Here is a 24,851-nt window from a genome sequence, read left to right as displayed (position 1 = left end):
GATATAATAATTAGATATGCTTCATTATTATAATATTTTTACTTTTTGCCAAAAATCTAAGGCATGTGGCACTACATGCACTGCATTTTTTCAGTAATTTTTTTGCAGGTTTTTAGAGCGTATAAATATATGTTATGCCTTTTCACATTATTGCAGGGAGGGTTTTATTTTATTTATTTATTTTAATTTAATATTTTGTCAAAAAAGGCAAAAAACGGAATAACCTAAATCAATCAATCAATCAATCAACAGTGAATCACTTGGAAATTAAATATAAAAAAAAAACTTTACAACACACATATTAAGCAAACCTTAATTGTATGTTGTGATTTAGATTTCTGTCTGTCCTGTCAGTTTTTGTGATACTTCTCAACCTGAAACACAAGAATTTGTTTAATTGCCTTTAGAAAATAATCCACTAGCCAGCAGTATAAAATAATACTTGAAAAGCAACACAAAATGTGAATATGTATGGTTCTCTTCAATAAACAGTTTAGAGTTTAATAAAATTCAAAGCAAAATTTAATTGCTTACCAAAATCTGCAATGGAATAGAATAAAAATGAAATATTTCATGCATTCAATTATATAACAAATAATTTATATAATTAAAATCTGGTTTGTTGTTTGTTAGATACATTTTCAACAACAGCAAAACCTTAACACAAGATGTATGAATATGAAGACAAAAACAAAACATCTAAGACATGAATAATGAGCTCACAGTGAATAAATAACCAAAAAAAAAAAAATAGGTTTTACCTGACACAGAGGCTGTAGGCTATGGTTGGCAGTAACGTCTTGGTCATGTATGTTAACCCTCGTTCCCTGATGAAGGAAATGGAGACGTCACGTCGGTGACCGATGAATTGGTATATTGCTTCGATAGACCAATCTATTTTGAGTGTAAACTAAACAATGCACATTGGCATATAATTATTGCATCCAGCTGCTGCTGATCACAGCATGAGTATAAGCAGGCAGTAGGTGCACTGCATACCAGGTTTTTGTTGAGGAGCTGAGCCAGTGACCGGCGAATTGGAATTCCCTACCAAAGCGCCATGTATGCTGCACCTCCCAGTCTCCTGTGCAAGGACCTACACCCCTTTTTAGTGTAGGCTTGGGCTAGCCACATGTAGTTCTATTCACCATTGTTGAAGCACTACCCACTCAGTGAGAATGGATAATACTGGATAATATGGATAATACCCATTCCACTTGGAACATGGACACTGCGGAAGCACCATCCTTCCTGGCACCCAGATACTGTGGAAGCAGGACCAGTGGAACCACCGCCGAACCTGCAGTGGGGCAGCGAGGTGGAACACAGGGTTCCAACTCAGGCGGCTTGTGAGGGTACCGGAGAGGGGTATGAGTGTGTGGTGAAATGCTTACCTGGTTCCACAGTTTGGTAGAAGATGCGTGAGTTTGGCATTTGTCTCAAACTGCCTGCTGCTTTCAGGTGGTGAAGGATGAGGATGAGTGAGGTCCGTTGTTGTGCCGTTCGCAACTCTCCATGCCCTCCTGGGACCTAGGAATAGTACAAACTGCTCTTTTGTCGAGAATCTTGGTAAAGCCATCTCCTGAAGAGCAGGTTCGTCCATCTCTGGGTCACCTGTCTTAGGGCTGCTTGCTCTTCTGCTTGCTGTCAGTTTTGACAGGCGCCTGGACAGGCGGGGTGGCCTGCCTATGCCCGGCTCAACATGGTAAGCTCCTCATGCACTTCCGGGAAGAAAGGCACCGGGGGTGGGGGGTACTGAGAACCAGCACAGGGCAATGGATGGCTTTTTCAGGGAAATGCTCTTTAAGTGTGGAGATGCACAGGGGATCTGCTTGCAACACAAAAGGGGGGTAGTGCAACCTGAAGTACACAACCCGCTCAACACAAAATGACTGCCACTGAAGTGCCTTGCCACCAACACCAGAAGCTTCCAAGTGCGCTTTGAATTCGTAGCTCACTTGAAGACACTGGATGGGGCAGAACGAATGTTGTCACTCAGCTCCGAAGTGAAAAGCTAGTTGTAATAATAAAATCTCCATATTCATCGGGAAGAAGGAGGCGGGAACCGGCGCACAATCAAAATGAAACTTTAATAATCACAAAACAATAAAAACAGCGCTCCAGCCCCTCACGGATGACTGATGCGCTCAAATAAAAACCAAAACATAAAATAAGGCCCAGGCCTGGTCCTCTCTCATCCTTCACTATCGTCGCTCCAGTTTTAGATCCTTCCATCTCCTACGTGGGACTCGAGACCGGCGGTGGGGCGCAGGTGTCGCTTATTTCCCAATCATTCCGCCGGCCTCACTCCTTGTTCCCACGTCTCTCAGCCCCGCCCCACTCGCCACACAGGTATGTATTGCACCTGCTGCCTTTTTATACTCACGCTGTAATCAGCTGCAGCTGAATGCAATAATTGCATGCCACTGTGCATTGGCTTGTCCAATTTACACTCAAAGTAGATTGGTCTATCGAAGTGATATGTCCCAGTTTGTCGGTCACTGACATGACGTCGAGAGTGACTGACTAAAATGGAACTGATGAATACACAGCATTACAGAGAAGGGAAGGGTTCTTAATGCTTATTTGCCTCCAGTTGCCTAACATCCTCCATGGGTTTTTCATTTTAGCTAATGTGGGAGAGTACTAAGAGTAATTGTCGGCTAAATGTCCTGAAATTAAATTATGATAACTCTGGATTATAAAAATAGATAATGGTGAGTGGTTGTTAAAATGGTGAACTTGGCTTTGTATGGAATTACGTCTGTGACAGTTTAATATAAAGAAACAAGATCTGTGTACATCTTTGGGGGTACTGATGATGTACTTTTGATGCATATATTATTATTTCTATAATATCTTTAATGGATAGTGCTGTAAAGCAAATGATTAAAAAAGAAACCCTGTGCAATCTGTAAAACAGGGACATTGAGGTACATATCACTCCATACACTACTCAAAATTTGGGGTTGATAAGATTTGTTTAATGTTTTTCAAAGATGTCTCCTATCCTAATAAAGGATGGATTTATTTGATAAAAAATGCAGTAAAAAGAGTAATATTGTGAAATATTAACACAATTTAAAATAACTGTTTTGTATTTTAATATATTTTAAAATGCAATTAATTTGTGGGATGGCGAAGTTGGATTTTTAGCTTTACTGTCACATTAGATCAATTTAAAGGGGCCATGAACTGAGAAATCAAAAATTCCCTTGATCTTTTGACACATAAGAGGTAATTATAAAATATATAAAAACATCCTGTAAGTTTCAGAACTCAAAATCTAAACAAAGCTTTTATTGAAGTCTTCCAAAACAACAGCTTTTGGAATGTTCTTCTCAATGAAGTAATAGTGTGGATAAGCACCGCCTCTACGGAAGGAGATTTTTGCCCCTACCCACCGATTCACACACTCTGTTTACAACAGAGGCAAACACAGAAGCTAAATGATAAAGATGGCTCTGAAGTCAACAGGGCGCTGTGCACCAAGATGCTGAAAAAAACTGTTTTTGTGTTGCTTTCCTTTTCATCCCAACATAAGGAAAGATTAGGTTAGGTTCCAGACCCTGTCAGTAAAAACTTGGTCCTTTTATATTTAATTTTACTACAGACTAGTTTACAAAAAAGGCATGGTTCAACTAGATTGGATCCAATAGTAAAGTCACAATACAATTGTGAGTGACTGTTTTCACTACATGGTCATATTGCTTTGTCTCATCCTACAGATAGTTTGATATGTACTGAGTATTTATGTGTTTTGACCTAAATCACAGCAGCGTCCATCTGTGAGTAATGTATTCCAGAGATTGTCTTACTATAGGAGATGAGAGGGTCTGTATTACTTACTATTGCAGAAAGCATAACGGCTAACTTGGATCACATATCCCTTAATAACCAGTCACATTACAGCCTTGATGTTAGAGTTGTGCGACACTCATTTGCTGAATATGGATCCCATAGAAATTAATGAGAAGTGCCATAAGCTGAATCACACCTGTCACAAAAAGTACAGTGACTTCTCTTATAAAACATTTTTTTTATTTTTTTATTTTTGTGGTTAACTCTAAAATTAGTTCAATCCAAAAGTACTGTTTAATGTAAAACATACTGAAGATTAGCAGATAGGCTGTCGATTCATTAGTATTTTGTTGCACTGCTCGCGTCCAATGTAGACACGGTATGCCTAGTTATCATTGTGGTTTAGATAAATAGCTGTATTCTGTACGTCTGACTCTTGTAAGATAATTACCTTCCAAATATGATAAGTTTGAGCTTCCAGCAACATACATTTCTAATCTGGCAACACTGGTCTACAATCTGGAGACCCAGGATATGCTTTATCTGTGGTTGGCTCATTAGATGACGACTTTGTACATCTTTCTTCACAGACTGGAGGTTCAGAACATGGCTTTATCTGTTGTTTGGTCAAAAGCTGTAGACTCAGGGCATGGTCATATCTGTTAACACCCCAGAGACTCAGGACTTGAATGTATTGGATGCTGCCTTTCCTGTAATGGGCCCCAGGCCCCAGGAAAAAAAGACCAGTTGTGAAACAGATTAGAGGAGCTTCTTTAAACACACACACACACACACACACACAAACCTTATGAGCAAGATTAAGAAAATTAAATGTAAACTGCTAATTAAACTTATCATTTACATGCTCAAACATACCTTAGTTTCTGTGAAAGTTTTTGTGAAAGTGACACTTCTACTGAGCTGAAATGCAGATTTTGCTACACTCATAGTAGAATCATTCAATTCCACAAAACAGACAGTATAACAAATTTAATTTCTTGCAGGTTAGTCTGTTCAAGTGACATGAGGTGGTCAAGTACAGTAATGCTACACTTGGAATTTGTGCTCTCCATTTAACCCATCCCTGTTTATACATTTAAAACACACATTTCTTTATTTACATTTATATAGAAAGTAAAATCATTGCATAATCTGATTGTAACATCTTCATACACTAAGTACATAATAAAAATAATTTTCTGGATCTGATAAATAATTCCCTAGACAATGCACAGAGACTGTACAAACATAAAAAGCAAAAGAAACAGGTTTACCTGACAATGAGCAGCTGCTGCTGGTTGATTATGGTTGAGAGTAACTGAAGAAGAAACAACAGAGAGGGAGGATCCTCTGACACTCAACCAGATCCATCCAGCATGAGCTCTGCATTTGTATCATATCATCATGCAATCAGACTAATATTTGGCTAGCATTTCTTGAAACTTAATTATGCTCACAGTGATTGACAGAAATGTTGTTATATTTCAAATGTGAGTAATGATCAGTGGTTAAATGCAGTAAATTGTTTCCTGTAATGCTTTTGATACTTGACACAAATGAAACATTATACACACTGTGTTAAGGGGGATTGAAATTAACATAAGAACTGCTGAATTGAAGAGCTACACCCAATTTTCATGTAGCTTCTTACAACACAAAAATCGAAGCATTCTATGAGCATCCTTCCTTATGAAAACATACAGCAAAGAGTCAGCGAGTGGATTCAAATACATCATGATTCCTGACACTGAATGTAAAGAATCATAATAACTACTTATTCCATGCTTAAATGATATTGCAAAAATTAAGTTTTGTACCATGCTTGGTAGAAACAACACAGTGTAATTGAAAAGTACAAGAGCCAGAATCATCAAAATCCTCTTTCTTTCATCAGGGGTGACTGCGACCGAATGAGACAGTACCTTCCATGAACCCACAAAGCAAAACACAACCAGTGGATAAGGTACAAAAAACATAATTACATTTAGAAGAAATGCAAGTTCCACATCCACTTTAAATGCAATAATCACATCAATCACCATAAATCCACAGATTGTTGCCCAAACTAACACGCTTATTAGAACTAAGTTCTTACATGAATGATGAAGTCGGTACCAAACAGGGTATTTGATCATTATGTATCTTTCCATGGAGATACAGACCATGAAGCCAATGTTAACCAGTATGCTCAGGATATAAACATGAAATACCAACAAAATTGATTTTTTTTGCTCAATCAATGTGCAAAAATTCAAAACAGGCTTGACACAAATCTGGATGATATCACAAACAAATAGATTTATGACGAATAAAGGGACAGCTTGGTTAGATCTAAGCAGACAACACAAGCCATAGAGTACCAGACACATGACAACAAAATCAATGGAGAAAATAATCCAGATAACCACCATTTCAGATGAAGATGCACAGAGAGCTGTCTTTAGAGATGTCCAATTTAATTTCTCCAGAAACAAAGCAAAATAGTTTACTTCCAGCTGGAATGTCACGTTGGTTGAGGTTTCAGGGTTGGCCATGTTCTGTGAACTGAGCTTGGGACGTTCAAACTGAAATCAAAACAAAGCAGATTTTGATTCAAAATCCATGTAATTGGCTTTATTAATGTACATTTTCTGTTGTAAGATCATGATATAACAAATTACATAAATTATTTGGGCACACTTGATTATACTATGGATCTGTTAAATGCTTGAATCTCTGAATGGCTGATGGAAATTCTAAGGTGTAAAATTATTTTTAGGGAAACACATGGCTAAAGTAGGTTATTTAAAAAGTTTTCCAGCCTACAACACCAAAAGACCAAACCCCCAAAATACCCTGATCAACCAAATAAATATAGTAAAAAACAAGATAAAAACAAAAAATATTTTAGCAACTTAAAAGTTACTTGTCATTTCTCACTAGTGATGTAATAACATTCCCCACCTCTGTTGAGAGACAGATGCTGTTCTCTCTTTCTCATAACTGCATTAGGCTGTTATCAACAGCTCAAGTCTAAAATGACTTTTTTGAATTTGTGTGGGAGTTGTGGGATGAGATACATAGGAAATTAATCCTACACACAAAAGCATTTTATGGACAAAAGCTGACAAATGTCTTGAAATACAACATTTGAACAGTGTCTCCAGGTGTGGTAACTGACCGTATAGTACTGTATAAGCAAAATAATTGACTACTAATTCACGTCGTTGCCACATCAACACCTCGGGTGCACATCAGTTATATATCAGTGCATATAGCACTATTAAATGTATTATTATATGCTTATTAGGACACATATACCTTAATTGTATGTTATATAGATTTCCGTCTGTACTGTCAGTAATCTACTAACCAGCAGTAGAAAATACTTGAAACTGTATGGGTCTCTTCAATAGCTTTATCAAATTAATCAATAATACTGCTTTAAAAATCAAACTCAGTGCTGATTGTAAAATGCAACATCTACTTGCCAAAATCTGCAATGGAATAGAATAAAAAGTATAATTTTTTTTGATTTTATTATTATTATTTTTTAGATAAAAATCTTTTATAAAGAATCTGGTTATTATAAATCTGGATTGTTGTTTGTTTGGAACTATAAAAAGGTTAGATAATTTTCAAAAAAATAAAAAAATAACTCTAGATGCATGAATACACAGACAAAAACAAAACATCTAAGAACTAAATAATGATCTTGCAGGTAAGAAAGAACAAAGGAAGTGTTTTACCTGACTCGGAGGCTGTGGGCTGCTATGGTTGGCAGAAACTGATGAAGAAACAACATTACAAAGAAAGAGAGGAGTTCTTAATGTTAATTTCCTCCATCCTCCATGGGTTCTGCGTGTTAGTTAATGTGGGAGAGTACTAAGAGTAAAAGTCAGCTAAATGTCCTGAAATAAAATTAGGATAACTCTGGATTACAAGAATGAATAATGGTGAGTGGCTGGTAAAATGGTTAACTTGGCTGTGTATGAAACGTAATATTTCATTACATAAATTACATCTGTGATTTACAATTCAAGATGAAGAAACAAAAGATCAGTGTACATCATAATAAAAAAGATAATTATTACATGCAATTTTATAAAAAACTTTGTTTTATTGAGAAAAAAAAAACTGCAAAATATTTTACCACAAATACTACAGAACACACGTCATTTAGCAATTAAAACTCATGCAAAGGGTTCCTACTCATGGAAACTGAACCGCTGAGGAACTGGCAAAGCCTCCAACACAGCATGTTTTACAGGGAATACAGAGCACTGAAATTTGTTTAGTAAAACAACTTTTCAGCACTTCTTCACTCATGAACTCATCCACTGATAACTTAAACTGATTGTATGGTTGAGCACAATGTCAATAAGTGATAGTTTCAGATGCAGAATCTCTCCATGGACTTGCAGGCTGGTTTATGTACAAATATAGAACTCGTTTCGGGGAGATTACATGAATGCTGAATTACTATTGATCTTCAATCTCCTGCAAACCCCTAAGTAAGGGGTGGAAGAAAAATAAATTATATGGAAGGATGTGTTTTTTGATCTATTACTGGTGTGCGTTATTAGTTTTTTACCTAGCAACAGCCTACACAAACTCTTAGTTTTTCTATATATTTTTAATCAAAAGAACTTCAAAGCAATTGATAAAAACAAATGTGCAATCTGCAAAACCAGGACATAGAGGAAAAGATCACTTCATACACTACTAAAGTCAAAAGTTTGGGGTCAGTAAGACTTGTTACTGTTACTATTTTTTAAACAAGTCTCATCCTCACCAAGGATGCATTTATTTGATCAATAATACATCAAAAAGAGTAATATGGTGAAATATTACAACGGTTTAAATATTACTACTGTTTCTATTTCAAATTTCTAAAATATAACTTAATGATGGAAAAGCTGAATTTTTAGTTTTGCGGTCACATAAGATCAATTTCATAAATCCCAGCTAAAAGTATACTTTTTTTTTAAATGGCAGTGTACATTCATTTATGTGGGAATATTTTGGCTACAGAGTGATTCATTTTTTTTTTTTTTTTAAAGTAAGATTAAAAAAAAAAGTAAAGTTTAAATAAAAGGTGCTTATCTTTAAAGAGCTGTTGAAATATATACTGCTAAAAACTACTTTAAAACTGTCTGTAAGAAAACTACTTTCTTTTTATCAGCCATGACAACCAGATGAGCTCAAGCCCTTTGAAAGATATGCACATGAAGTTTGTTCATAAATTCCAGCACTGAATGACTATGCATGTATAAAATGAATAAAGCAACAAGTAGTCAACCTTCAGAATTGTAGCTCAATCGGACATTCCAACCAAATTAACTCTATGCCAGACATATTACAGTGTGTTTATTTTGTTTTTGGCCTTTATGACACTTGTGTTTATATGGATAGTAGAGAGAGTACAGGAAGTGATGGGTAAACGATTAGGGCCCCGCTGAAAAAGTTTAACCAGCAGGACTGTCCTGGTTAACCAGATTAACCTTGCCGGTCGATCAGATTAATCAAACTACAATGAGCAACCCAGCTCATTATACACATGTGCATGAACTGCTCCAACATACTGTATAGAGGCTTAAATCGAGAGTTACAGCTTGAGAAACACAGGAACAGATTGAACACATGATGCAGCCGCATAATACAAATGTCTGCTGAGAAATAAAAGCAATAATGATACCCTTCATTTCATGGAAATTACTGGAAATAGTTGACAAGCAAAACTAGAAACATGTCTCGTGTGAGGCCTGCCACCTTATTCAAGATGTTTTTCTCCTCTTTTACAGTGCTAGCATAAACCCTTTTACATACAGATTTGCTGAGCTGCTAAAGGAAACGCTGCAATTTGTCTTGTGCTTTGTTGGTAAACTTTAATAAATAAATAAATAATTCCTTAGACCATCTCAGCTGGGTATAATCATAATCTTGACCCTCATGACATCTTCCAGATAAAACGGTGAATCAGTCTCTCTGAAAAGATCAACAACAGCACAAAGCACATGAGCGAGTCTAACCCCCGCCTCTGTCCTAATGGCTTTCTTCATTAAATGACACAGAGACTGGACAGACAGTTTTGTACATCAGAACTGTCCATTTAAGTCACTTTAAAGAAAGGGGAAAAGGAGAAACAACCACGCATAACCATACGAAATGCCACTTTCAGAAAGTGCTCCTGGTTCCTCAAAGTCCTCCGGGCTTGTGAAGTCTTCCAGACGCTCTGGATTACTCAAACTGAAGAGCAGAACTGTTTAAGATGAAACTCTGGCAGACCTTCCTCCGGGCCGCTGTGGTTTGTTGGACACACTCTTGTGTTGGGGCTTCTACAGGAGTCTAAAAAACCCCTCTGTGGATAAACCGTTTACCTTGGGGGGCATGCATAGGGTTGAAGAGCGTGCATGAGATTCGAGTTAGAGTAAGAGAATCTATTGAGAAGAACCTACAGTGTACAGTCTCTACTTCCACAGAAACCCAGCAAGAGTGACCATATTGCACTGTGAAGGCAACTGAGTCAGTTCCAGCATCTCTCATGTCTGTTTAATGGTCTGAGAGCCCTGCTCCTATCACAGTGCATTCCCTCATTCCACAGAAAGTGCCCTCAGCGTCGCTGGAAGGCTCAGGGGGAACTGAGGCAGCATGGCAGCATGGATCTTCCCCTTGCTGAAGAAGAGCTGATGGAAAAACGTAGGGCAGAGTGCAGTGTGGAGGGAGGTCAAGAGGCGAAAACTGGAAGGATTCATCGCTGCTAAATGCCGCTCACTCGCTGGGGTATGTGGGGTAGTGTGTTGGGGGTTGGGGGCAGCTGTGGCCCACAGGAAGGTTTGAGTGTCGTTCTGGAGGAAGGTGTTTCGAGAAGAAGTCAGTGTCCACTCCTGGTTGAGTATCACCGTAGATGTCACCTGAATGAGGACGAGAGGTGTTAATGGGAAGGTCTGAGGTCTTGTTTCCAAAACAACAATACTACAGCCTTTGAATGCTTATGTGCTTTTAAACTGCAATTAATTAAAATGTAACTATGTAAACATTTGAATCATCTGCATTGAGTGGATTTGATGAATAGGTGTTGTCCGTATGTTTGTCACTTTTCTTAAAACAATGAATTTAGTCAGTTCTTTTATGTTGCATCATAGAAGACTACATGTCACAAGGTTGTTGATAAAGAGTTTAATATTGTGATATCGGCATATTTCCTGGAAGTGCTACTTGCAACTATAACAAAAATCAGTTAATGTGGCTTTTAAAAATACATAGAGCTCACCTATACACAGTTCAGTCTCAGCGCTGGCAGTGTCTACTCCAGCCTGTGATCCGGTGATGTGGTGCCAGAAAGCACTTCGTGGTAAGATTGCTGTTGGGGTGCAGGGGTAGGACGTCCCCTCTGAACCCTTAGATAAAAGCTGGGGAGAGATAGAAGAAGAGAGATGGGAAAGAATTTCAATTAGGGTTATAATAAAACAAAATTAAGGCTTTGGTTCTTGTTTTGAAAATTGTATGACAAGAAAATCAGTTGATTTGCCCTGGAATCTCTCGAGCTTTGTTTTAATAAGCACTGTGTGTGTGTGTGGGCATATATGTACTGAGACCTTGAGTCATGATGTTTTTATTTAGCATAAACAATGTCATTACAAATTAAATTATCATTCAAAAGAATGGGGTTAGTACGTGTAAAAAAAAAAACTTGTATTGATCAAGGATGCATTAAATTAATAAAAAATGTATGATAGGGGAGATTTACATAGTGACATGTAATTTTTTTTTCTCAAATAAACAATATTCTTTTTCATTTTGGATTCATAAAATAGTTTAAAAAAATAGCACTGTTTCCATAAAAATATGAACTGGCTTCAACTGTGATAAAATGCTATTTTCTGTTTAATGTTATTTAAAGGATCGTGCGACACTGATTGTTGCTGAAAATTCAGCTTTCCCACGACAGGAATAAATACATTTTTTTAATGTATTATAATAGAAAACACTTATTTTATGTCTTTACTTTATTTGTCATCAAATAAAGGCTATGAATAAATATGAACTGTAGTGTATATCATAACCATAAAAAATGCATTAAAAAGTTGAATCATTTTGAGACTGTTCCAAAAAAAGTATTTTGCACAAAGGAATTACTTTCACAAGGCCAGTGTCACATAATTCCTTAATGACCTAGATAGAAATTGAGAAGACCATTTTTTTAAATGTCTTCGTTTTAAATGTGTCAAAACTTTGTCTTTTTCTTGTTTTAAATTAGATTTTCAATCTGGCCTCAGGCTTTTGAACCCACTGCATGCTTTGGTTACCTTGCTGTTTTTTTCCATTTCCATGAGGACTCTCTTATGTTGCTCAGCTATAGCTAGAGTGGAAGAATGAACCCTTTGGTAGATCTGCTCTCCTTCTCGTGTCTGGAAAGTGTACAGGCCCTCCCCACTGTCACACATCCTAACAAAACACCAAACAACATATGATGAATAAATGTTGAACCGCAAAGAAAGATCCCATATGCTCCACATGCTTTGTGTGTTATGTTACATTAACCACTAGGGGGCAGTGTTACATCAGACTCAAACTTCTCTCTAAGTCGCTCTCATCTTCTCTCTCAGAGGGCATCCAGCTGGCGATGTGAATCTACTTTTATTATTTGATCAAAGCAGTGAGGGAGATAAGAACACATAATCTTCCACTGATCTCCTTGTAATCCACTCAATAAATCCTTTTAGGAGGTCCACAGGTCAATGGCTCCCTCCCTCTGCATCCATGTTTCTCTTACATACATATGACCAGACTGAATTGAATAAACATGTCACAATCTTCTATCTTAAACATGTTTTACCTGCCAGCCTCGAAGGTGAAGCGTGTAGCATCCCGTCCATAGCGTCTAAGCGAGCAAAGCGGCCAGGTGACTAGCTTGGTGCGTGGGTTGTGAATGTCCCACAGGTAGATGTTTTCATGCGTGATCTGCATCATACACTCCCCGTAGATGTCAAGATTAGGGCAGGGCAACAGGAACACGTTAAAGCGCTCTGTAAGATAAAAAACACACAAGAAACTGATTGTGAAAAACAGGTATTTGGTTAACAGTTAAGTCACTACACTATGAAAACATGTAGAAAAAATCTAAATGCTACAGTAAGAATCTGTTAACAGGTTAAGTGTATGTTATGTTTAGATATATGGTGAAAAACCAAATGGTTTAGCATCACTTTCTGTAAAATTTTACTGTAAAATACTGACAAATGCTTTGTTTCTGCAAATTTAAATGATACATTTACTGTATAATTTATGATGAAAAATAGTGAAAGCACACAGTCCCTGTGTGAGACATCACAGATAATTATATCTGACATAAATGTGACCCTGGGCCACAAAACCTTAAGGTTATAAAGGGTAAATTTTTAAAGGGTTTTGAAATTGAGATTTATACAATCTGAAAGCTGAATAAATAAGCTTTCCACTGATGTATGGTTTGTTAGGATAGGACAATATTTGGCAGATATCTGAAATCTGAGGGTAAAAAAAAACAAAAAAAAACAGAGGAAAACCGCCTTTGAAGTTGTCCAAATGGAGTCCTGGACTTCGAATACATTATAGATATTGGATATATTTACAGTAGTACATTTACAAAATATCTTAACTGAACATGATCTTTACTTAACATCTTTATGTTTTTTGGCATAAAAAGAAAAATTTATAATTTTGACCCATACAACGTATAGTTGGCTATTGCTACAAATATACCCATGTTTTTGTGGTCCAAATCACAAATAATCCAATTCAGTGTCATGGTTTATCCATGTTTATGGATAGACTGATTACAATGTACTATGTCATCATGTGACTTTCTGTTTAACCCCTGTATTTTTATGAAGGTAATCAGAACGTTTTAAAGTTAAAAGGGCAATTTTGGATGTTCAAGTAGATCAGTGCATCATATCACTTAATGAAATATACAGTTGTAAATTGTAAAATATACAGGCATCAATATTCCTGAACACGGTCATAATATTTTCACAATGCATTTCTGGCAACCCCAGCTGTTTTTATGTAAATGTAACCGCACATATTCTACAGTTTAGATTAAACTAATTGCATCCGTGTTGTCACTAAAGTATGCAACAAATCTAAAGCCGTACTCATCATATAAAACAAGCTCCAGGAATCCAGCTCATAGGTAAGCACTAGTACAGATGGCTTTAGTATCTTACTGTACCTGTGTGTTCACACTGAACTCCAGCGGCCAGGAGGTCTGGTTCTCCAAGACTGATGTCATTAAGACGCGTCCCCAGGCACTCGATAGACAAGGTCTTGAACCATTCTTCAGCCTCCAGCTCTGTGAGAACAGGAAGATTTAATGGTGTCAATGAATACACGTTCTTTCAATGAAAACATACACTAGGACATGTGGTTCGCAAGAGCAGCACATCATCAGACTGCATAGACCCAAGTGCTAATATCAAGAATGAAAGCTGGGGCAGCACAACAAGCATTAGTGAAAGATGATGTACCTGAGTCACAGGTGAAGGTTCGAGAGGTGTCATCTGTAAAGACGATGGCCACAGCTTGCCGTTTTGTGTCACGAGGCAATCTTGTGATGTTCTTCACATTACTAATCTCTGTCACCTGTGTGGAAAAGGAAACCAATGCAACTCAGAAGTAGTGACAGAGCCTAGTTATTCAGAAATGCTTCATTTGCATCATTTGGAAAGGCACTTGTGCTCTCTTAATCATCTAATTTATCTTTCACGGTCTACAGCGGGTTGTGGGAGCAGCAGAGTGCAGTAAAGAAAGGCAAATGAGAGCGATAAACACACAGAAAGCGTAGGCCTGTGAGTCAGCAAAGTTAGAGCTAATCGTGAGAGTCTGTGCGTGGATACTTTTATTCAAGAAATGATCTGTTTACACACTACCGGTCTCGTAATCTCGCCCGCCAGCTCTCGCAGTATGAATGTGCTCTGCGTGGCTGTTAGTATAATTGGAGAACTAAAGTGACACTTGAATGTTTTCCTTGAATGTTTCATTTCTCCCGTGACATTTTCAGGGCTTAGATTAGACCTCATTGAGAAGTTTACCTTAGGACAGGCTCTGATGTAGGCCGACTTCTCATCAGGGTACTTTTCCAGTCTGCGAGGTCCTTTACTGGACGACTTCTTAAACACCAGCCAGCAGCGCCGATAGATCTGAAACACATGTGCACATAATCACACGGGCTCCAAAAATAACACTCACCAGAAGTAGAAATTGGTCTTAGTGAGTAAATCAATTGGATAACTGTTAAGTAACTTTTAGGCTTTACAACATGGTATAAAATAGGAATGCACTGATAAGCCTATCAGTTTATAACGGCAGAGAGAAAAAAACCCCAGAAGATTAATGCTAACACTACTAATATCAACATTATTTGATCTAAATAACTAAAAAACATGGAAAATTAAAGTTGGATTTAAGCATCAGAACAGTGAACTGCATGAAAAATGGATATTCCATTTGCTTAAGATTACATTGACCAGTGTTATTAAATGATTAATGTTGTTAAATATAACATTTCAGTGGGTTAGATAAATGCAAACATAATCTAAATGTAAAAATATGGGAAATTATCTTGTACAATTAAATATCAACTAAAACATATACACTACTGTTCAAAAGGTTTGTATGTTTAAAAAAAAAAGTTCTTTATATGCATGCATGTATGTATGTATGTATGTATGTATGTATGTATGTATGTATGTATGTATGTATGTATACATACATTATGTCTATTATATTCCCCAAGGCTGCATATATTTGATAAAAAAAAAAAAAAAAAAAAACCTCTCTTTCAGGATACAAGTAACGTATCATTTATGTTGTGCTGCTTAATATTTCTGTAGAAACCATTTATTTTTGTATTCTTTGATGAATAGAAAGTTCAAAAGTGCAGCATTTATTTAATCTTTTGCAACATTACACTAAAAATGCATTTACTGTCACAATCGATTTAATGAAAGGAAAAATCATTAAATAAAATAACCACAAACTTTTGCATGATAGTATAAATAAAAATAAAATAAAACACTAGTACAATATAGCAATTGACAGGACATTCTTAAATATCTATTCTAGTTAAACCAAAACAAACATTTGATTTAGTCATTGATTTGACATTTTTGTGTCTGCTTGTTCTGCACTGAGAGACTGGATATAATATTTTATTGTGCTGTGTGTGGCACAGCAACCTACGCTTCACTGCAAATATATAAAAGGGTAAAAATGAAAAATACTGGTTTAGAAGAACATTTCTTTCCAAAGCAAAAACAAGTCATTCTGCTGGATAAATATGCTATTTGCACAATAGGAAAGCTTCTAATTAAACCTACAGCAGTTGTGATCGGTCTTTATCTTTTGTAAACATTCTCTCTCCCTCAATTGACCCTTCGGCCATAAAAGCTATTTTCTGTTTGTACCTCTGATGTCCTTCAACGACACATCCTACAGTTGCCACGGTAACCCCCGTCCATTTAGGCAAGTGCTCCAGCCAGTCCAAGGCCCGTCCCGCTCTCTATCATCACTGGAAATTGTTCTGAGCAACATTATTTCTACATCATCTATTCAACAACCATTATGACCCTTTAGAACAGCATCATGTATAGGTTCGGCAGCTCAGCTTTACCACTTCCTTTGTCTTTTCGTGCCTTTAGAGAGAATTAAAGTCAACGTGTTTAGATTCTCGTCAGATTCCCTGGCGGTCCGACAGTGTTTTAAAATAAAGTCATAAACATGGCATTAGTCATCAGACAGGCCTGCATTGCACCTCAAATACGACAGAGAGGTTTAACAAGTGAGTCCACACGCTTTTAACCACATTGCCTGTGAATGAACACATCAATAGCTGATTTGTACTAAAAGGAGTCCAAAGATAAAAATCATACCTTTGGAAGTTTCATGCAACTTACAGCGTGTCGGGTTTCCTGCTGAGATGACTGATAGAAAGCTGAACTGAGCTGATGAGCTTTTGTTTTTATCATCTAAGCTGACCTCAACGTCATTGCCACTCGAATGCTTGGACCAGTATTATGGAGAAAAGGAGAAAGTTAGCTGCATGGTTTTCCATTCACAGCAAGTAAAAGATTGATCCCTTGTTTGCATCATATTGTCCCCCGAGGTTCAACTAATCCTCTGTAAACAGACTGTGCAACAGCATCAGCAGAGAACAATGACTGAGTGTGTGTGTGTGTGTGTGTGTGTGTGGGTGAGAGGTGCCCTTTCTCACTGTTGCTTTACTGTTTGTATATCTGTCAGAGCAACATTAATACACAGCTACATATGCATATACACAAACCAAATACGATCCATCGTGGTATCACTTCCTTTCTAAAGAAGTATGTGATAAATATGATTTCCATTGAAACTGTGTAGTTTATACAGTTAAACTGAACTTGGATAGCAATTTAACTGTTAACATGTAACTTTGTATAAGCCACCACTGTCATCAAAAAGTAGTTTAAATGAAACAAGTGAACTGTTTGATGGAGTTCCTACACTACTGTTCCAAAGTTGGTGAGTAAGAATGTTTTGATAAATTATTCAATTTAACAAGGATGCATTAAAATAATGAATATGGAGGTTATAGGAACAGCAGCATTTTTTAAATAGTCACTGTGTTTACTGTCACTTTTTCCCACAAAAAATATCAGTTTCCATAAAAATAGTAAGCAGCACAACTTTTATAATAATAAGAAAAAAATGTTTCTTGAGAAGTAAATCAGCATTATAGAATGATTTCTGTAGGAATCTGCAGGATCCTTTGGAAATATGCTGATTAATAGTATATTAAAATAGTAAACAATTACTTTATAATATTTCACAATATAGCTTTTTTTACTGTATTGTTGATCAAACAAATGCAGCCTTGGTGAGCATAAGAGACTAAAATTTAGTTTAAATGCACTGCAGTTTGTATGGTGTTTGTTGTAATTCTAATTCTGCTTTGGTTCTTTTGGATCTATTATTATTGACAAAGCAAATATGGCCATGGTAACTGACATTAATTTATTGCTTTTAGCTGCTGTATGTAAGCAATAAATAACTCTCTAAATCATACCACATTACTGAATATTAACACGACTACAATAACAGTGTGATTTTGGATGTCATTTTGCTCAATTATTAACAATAACTGAAGTAATGATGTTATTTTTTGACAGAAACCATGGTAACCATGCAAATTTAGTTTCAGGGTCAAACTTTTCACACTATATTGGTCCTTTGTATGAAAATGGGAAGTTACCATTATATTGTTTGGTTTCTATGAAAACATGCTGTAACCCTCAAACCTCTCCATGGAGAATAAATCATCATAGCAGTCAATGCAAATGTGTTGGTGGAATAATGCATGGAGGACTCAAAAACACTTATCTCAAGTGCTTACTGCAGCTTAATATAAGAGAAGAAGAAGGAGGAAGAGAGGGAAGGAAACAATAACAGCTTATGAAGGCACAAGGAATATTCAGAGATTAAACTGAATCACTGAAAAGCTTTACTTATTGAAAAAAAAAAGGGGGAGATAAAACAGAGGCAGAATGTGCCAACATTACACAAGATAATAAGCCTGTAATGAGTCTGTTTGCCCTGGTATGAATCCATATCTGAATTTTTTGTCAGCTGTTCATCTCTCATCTGCTCTTCCCCTGAGATGTGACAGAACTCAGTCTGGCATCCTAGGATGGTCAAAGGAATAATGACACCATTGTAACAACAGTTGCTATGCTTAAAGCTAAAATTAAACCACTTCCTCTCTGGCAAGACTAAATTTAAAACGGCAGCTTACTGACTGTGTCCACTGAAACCTGTTGGGGATTTTCTGAAACTGTTCTAAAATTCAGTTTCTGTCTATGTCACAGAACTACTGCGTCACTGTAGCTTTAGATCTTTGCTTTGTCCCTCAAAGATGCATAGCAAAAATAGTATTGCAATGTATGTCCATTAGATTTTTGGCCTTTATAGTCTGCATCGACCAACACCCTCCCCATCTAATGTCTTGGGTTGTTTCGTAATTGTGATGCCTGGTGTTGGGCTGCTTACGATTGCAAATCCACTCAAAAGGGCTGGCAGTGGCTGAAGAGCAATTAGGGTAATTCCAGCATAGCAGCGAGGCCGGCGGTACGGGGCTGCCGGAACCCGAGCAGAATGCTAAACAGCACTCTGATTAGTCTGATTGGAGCTCTTGGTCCCTAAGTGGACCGCAGAGATAGACAGTGAGAAAGGGAGCGAGAGATAGAGAGGCATACAGTCTGGCTAATTAGCATCCCTAGAGGTGCACAGGGAGCTTGGCGAGGGAGGTGAAGAAGAGATCATAAAGAGGAAGGGTGTGACGAAAGGAGAGACTCTTACGAGAATCGCCCAACTGCTTGATGGCAACATGTATGAAGGCATAGAAAGCAGGTGGCACCACAGTGTACAATTAACCATAATAATTTGATGCAACAACATTAAATTCTATCCGACATGCCAATGATTACATTTACATGTAGGCTTCTGTAAGTGACTAGCATCATAGTGAAGGTATACATTTTATAAATTGGGAATTGAACCCATGACCTGGCCTTGATAGCACCACATTTCTACAGTTCGACAGCTACGAGCTACGTCTAAATATGACAATTAATTTCATGTTATGGCGACTAATAAATATTTCGTTAGAATTTAAAATAACACTATTTCAATACATTTTAAAATGCTATTTATTGCTGTGAAGGCAAAGCTGAACATTAGCAAGCGTTGAAAACAGCTGTGCTGCTTAATATTTCTGTGGAAACTATATAAAAGCTATAAATATTTATAAATATACATTTTCACAGCCCTTCAGCAGAGTTCCATTAACTTTAATATTATCCATGGTAGTTATTAAGTTCCACAATTCCATACCACCAATACTGCAAATTTATTTTTGTTATTGAAATACCATATGACTTCAAGGGATAGCTTCTAGGGGTTGACCAATTATCGGTGCCGATATTAAGCATTATTATATTATTACGTTATCATTTATATGATATTATATTATTACGTTATCATAGTCATTTTTTAAACTGCTTTGCTGATAAAATAATTGAAAAACATTTAAAGGTGCAATGTATAATATTTACAACAGTCTATTTACAGAAATGCAATATAACATATATAACTATGTTTTCAGAGGTGTATAAAGACCTTTCTCAATTAAGCAATATGTTTTTATTACCTTAGATTGAGCTATTTCTATCTACATACACCGCGGGTCACCTTACATGGAAGTCGCCACCATGTTTGTACAGTCACGTTGTAGTTTTTGAGAATAAAACACTGACACAATTCTGTACAAGTACATTAACATTCACAATAACACTGATTTATTGAATAAGTAAATATAATTCCTTGATTTACCTTTGAAAAAGAAAGTCTCATTGCTCTCTGCTGTTTTTACCGACGATATCTTTACCTGTGTCGGCCACTGTAGCTTCTCTAAAGGGAGGGGTGAAAAGGTGACTGAGCCATTGATTGCAATTCGCAACCTCACCGCTAGATGCCATTAAAAATTACACAATGCACCTTCAAAATAACTTTTTGGTCAGAGCCCTTGTTATTCTTAATTTTGACATTCATTTTTACATCATACATTGGTTCAAAATATCGGTTATCGGACTTAGATCTGTAATAATCGGTAATGGCCTTGGATCTAAAAGATACATGAGTTAACCCCTAATAGTTTTCTGAGCAAAAATAATCATAAGGCTATTGTAAGAATAACTGAAACTTGTTTTTATGCTTTCAAATAATTAGACATGCTAAAACAGAATTTGGTAACAATAAAATATAAGGTTGGAAAAAAACATTTAATAGGGCCATAAATGTAATATTGTTAAACTTTTAATAAATTGATCTTTCAATTTCATGATTTAAATTATTTTAGACATGCTTTTTGATTAATAAAATATAATTTTACCATTAAAAAGGAGTCAAAAACAAAACAAAACGCCAAGCCGTAAACCTAGGGGAAACACTGGTGTGTGTGCACGAGTACATCCTTGTATGTGTATATTATTTGAAGGCCAAGTGCCACTGTTGTGTTTTTGTACTGTTAAATAAAAGACGAAATGTTTAAGTATTGTAGCTATTTTTTTCCTGTGGTACCAACTTGGTATCAAGTAGGGCTGCACGATTAATCAAATGTGCGTCATGTATGTAGTCAGTCTAAGCTACAGGTCTGAGAGAAAGTTACAACCAAAGTCAAATATGACTAAGATCTCATTGACCAAACCCTTCTTTAATAAACACAGCAATTGCTAAATAAACCTGGGTGGTCAAAGTCTTGCAAAATATTTACCACCCGCAGTCAATACAACTCTCAGATGGATAATACAATGAAAATGCTGTAATGTGGGAGCTTTTAGCCAATGAAAATGGATTAGTTAGAACACAATCTTTCTTCCAATCTGTGGAGGCTAGTTCCTCTACATCCAGAAAAAGCAAGAGAGAGAAGGATAGGGCTATGTCATAGCTCTGACACAAATGCAAATGCCGCCACGCACTCACTGCTTCTGCCAAATCAGAGCAGAGGCAGCAGCATGGATGTAAATAGTATTAGCTGTGCATAAGCGGGGATTTACGATATTGTGCTTGGATTACGTGCACTAGCATAATATTAAATAGACGAAGAAAATTGACTTACAATTAGGGAAGCCATTTGTTAAACAATGACAGAGAAACGGTGCCTATTTTGAGTTTGCACAGCACAGCAGAGCAAAGTAGAGAGACAAAGACAAGCACACATACAGACACCAGATGTGTTAATGAAAAAGGAACAAGAAGAGAGAGAAATGAGAAAATTAAGGAAGAGGAGAAATAAAGAGGAAGGGAAAATGGGAAAATATGAACTCCTCTTAGATTATTTAGCACTGCGTTCCCCAGGGGGACCATGTGTCACAACCCCGCTGCTGCCACAGTAACCACAATCCTGCTGACTACATAATTCAGCCATCGACCTGTGCATGAGCTCGAGAGGCACTCAGAAAGTCACTAGACATGGTAATATTGGAACTTCTTAGACATTTCGAAACATCAATGCAGCTGGCTGATCAAGATTGATTTCAGCAGTGAAATAGTTTAAAAGCATATGCTTGTAATCATAAAAGCATATGTGGAGCAGGAAAACAAGTAATGGAAAGTGATTGTAATGCAAATAAAACAAAGACAAACATGCTAATGAAAAATGACAAGTATAATGACAAAAAGAAAGTAAAGAAATTTTTATTTTATTTTATTTTCAAAGGGATATTTAAGTACAACTAACAGGGGCAGCAGAGGAGATGCTCTCAGAGCCTGTGAGATTGAATCTCCTGTCAGAGGACGATTGTTAAGCTGTAATAAGGTCTCTGGGCCAGAGATGAGGTTAAATTAGTAGTATGAATGTAGTCCCCCCACGTCCTGCACCATTACTGCTTCACGAGGCTCTTCCAAGGGAATAATTTGCTCAATCTTTTCAAAAACATACAATTATCCAGCAAAATGGAGGCAATATATGTTGTTTAAAATGTCTAGTCTGATCTGAATGAAATGTTAAACAACATGAATAATACTTGGATGTTCTTGATGCTACATACATAAATGCTGTCATTTGTCTTGCCAATCACACTCTGTTAAAGTAAATGTTATCTGACACAAATTGATATAATGCTTGGCTCCAGTATTATTATCATTAACAGAAACTAAGAAAAAAAAAAGGAAAATATTTTCATTAACTGAAATTAAAAATAAATTAAATATATAACTGTGAAAAACTAAACTAAAATATTTTTTTATATATTGTCTATAATAACACTAAATAAAAATACTAAAAAAGGGAAAAAATGTAATAGAATGGAACAAAGATTGCAGGTACATCTCAATAAATAATAATGTCATAGAAAAGTAAATTTCAGTAATTCAACTCAAATTGTGAAACTTGTGTATTAAATAAAATCAGTGCAAACAGACTGAAGTAGTTAAAGTCTTTGGTTCTTTTAAGACTGCTGATCTGATCTCCAGAAGACAATTACTGAGACCCTTCACAAGGAGGGTAAGCCGCACAAACATTCATTGCCAAAGAAGCTGGTTCACAGAGTGCTGTATCCAAGCATGTTAACAGAAAGTTGGGTGTAAGGAAAAACTGTGGAAGAAAAAGATGCACAACCAACTGAGAGAACCGCAGCCTTATGAGCATTGTCAAGCAAAATCAATTCAAGAATTTGAGTGAATTTGAACGGTTGCCGAGTGGTCCAAAATCCTCTTTTCAGATGAGAGCAAGTTTTGCATTTCATTTGAAAACCAAGTTCCTAGAGTCTGGAGGAAGGGTGAAGAAGCTCATAGCCCAAGTTTCTTGATGTCAAGTGTTAAGTTTCCACAGTCTGTGATGATTTGGGGTGCAATGTCATCTGCCAGTGTTGATCAATTGTGTTTTTTGAAAGCCAAAGTCACTGCACCCATTTACCAAGACATTTTGGAGCACTTCATGCTTCCTTCTGCTGACCAGCTTTTTTGAAGATGCTATTTTATTTTCCAGCAGGATTTGGCACCTGCCCACACTGCCAAAAACACCAAAAGTTGGTTAAATGACCATGGTGTTGGTGCGCTTGACTGGCCAGCAAACTCACCAGACCGGAACCTCAGAGAATCTATGGGCTATTGTCAAGAGGAAATTGAGAGACAAGAGACCAAACAATGAAGATGAGCTGAAGACCAATGTCAAAGAAACCTGGGATCCATACCACCTCAGCAGTGCCACAAACTGATTACCTCCATGCCACGCTGAATAGAGGCAGTGATTAAAGCAAAAGGAGCCCTTACCAAGTATTGAGTACATGTACAGTAAATGAACATGCTTTCCAGAAGGCCAACAATTCATTAAAAATGTTTTTTTTTATTTTTATTATTGGTCTTATTAAGTATTCTAATTTGTTGAGATTGTTGTAAATTGGTGGGTTTTTGTTAAATGTGAGCCAAAATCATCACAATTAAAAGAACCAAAGACTTAAACTACTTCAGTCTGTGTGCAATGAATTCATTTAATACACGAGTTTCACAATTTGAGTTGATTTACTGAAATAAATTAACTTTTCCACAACATTTTAATTTTTTGAGATGCACCTGTACTGGAGTATTTTACAACAAAATACCACATCAGTGTTTCTACTTCAAAATTCCATAATTAATTAAATAATAATAATAATTATTATTATTTGTGAAAGTTATTAGCAAATGCTACATTAATTACTAACAAATTTAATAATCTAAACTGGAAAAGGAATATAAAAATGAAATAACCCGAAACTAGAAAACTAATTTAGTAGAAAAGTAGAAAACTACTTAAATTCATTAATTTAACAAAATTAAACTTAAACTGACCAACTTAAAAAATTAATTTAAAAACAAAACCATGACAATCCTGGAACTGAAGTGTCAATGACAATACATGTAAACCAGCATAAGACCAAGCTGCCCATCAAGTGCACTAAAAGCAATTCATTACTGCAGTACTCACCCCCAGTTTCCTGCTCCGCATGCGGACATAGCCCTGCTTGACAATGTCGTTGAAGTTGGAGGCCATCTCTGAGGAACCTGGGAACTTCTAGAATGAATAAAGGCTTGCATCCAGCCCTTCGGTTTCCCCCTTCACCCAGTCCAACCAACCCCTTCCTTCCTTCGTTCACTTCTTCGCTTGTCTTCCAGTCTTCCTTGATCTCGTCTGCTCTGCAGCTTTTGTGGACCTTCACGTCCAGAATATCATGTAGATCTTGAGACCAGGTTCACCATCAGGATTCAGTCTCCTCAATCCTGCATGATCACTGAGAGATGAGAAAAAGGAACATATCTTATTTATAAGAATGCTGTACCCACCCTTCTATGAGAATATACTTTTCTTATTAGACATTTTTTAGTGAAAATTAAATAAACATTACAGTTCCATATGACATATTTCTACCCAACGGCTGCTTCAAATGTCATAATGGCCTTCATTAAAATCCACTCTGACTGAAAACATTATTTCCGCACTAAATAGCTCAAGCCTCGTT

At 36.6% G+C, this 24,851-nt stretch overlaps 1 protein-coding gene across 1 annotated transcript in view; it reads right to left on the bottom strand.

Moving 5' to 3' along the window:
- Nucleotides 1-9,119: 9,119 nt before the first annotated feature.
- The window catches only part of LOC113049485 (docking protein 4), a 40,249-nt gene continuing 24,517 nt past the window's right edge, over nt 9,120-24,851 (bottom strand). Inside the window, exons 2-9 of the mRNA XM_026211874.1 lie at nt 24,320-24,623; nt 14,856-14,963; nt 14,292-14,406; nt 13,997-14,116; nt 12,620-12,809; nt 12,090-12,228; nt 11,054-11,192; nt 9,120-10,694 (exon numbers count right to left, since the gene is read on the bottom strand). Of these exons, the coding sequence (XP_026067659.1) occupies nt 10,552-10,694; nt 11,054-11,192; nt 12,090-12,228; nt 12,620-12,809; nt 13,997-14,116; nt 14,292-14,406; nt 14,856-14,963; nt 24,320-24,385 (1,020 nt within the window). The 5' untranslated portion in view covers nt 24,386-24,623 and the 3' untranslated portion in view covers nt 9,120-10,551. The remainder of the gene's footprint in view (nt 10,695-11,053; nt 11,193-12,089; nt 12,229-12,619; nt 12,810-13,996; nt 14,117-14,291; nt 14,407-14,855; nt 14,964-24,319; nt 24,624-24,851) is intronic.

This window comes from Carassius auratus, chromosome 30, assembly GCF_003368295.1.
Source record: "Carassius auratus strain Wakin chromosome 30, ASM336829v1, whole genome shotgun sequence".
NCBI classification, from domain to species: domain Eukaryota; kingdom Metazoa; phylum Chordata; class Actinopteri; order Cypriniformes; family Cyprinidae; genus Carassius; species Carassius auratus.
Note: the sequence above shows the minus strand (reverse complement) of the source record. Positions and strands in the feature narration are given on the sequence as shown.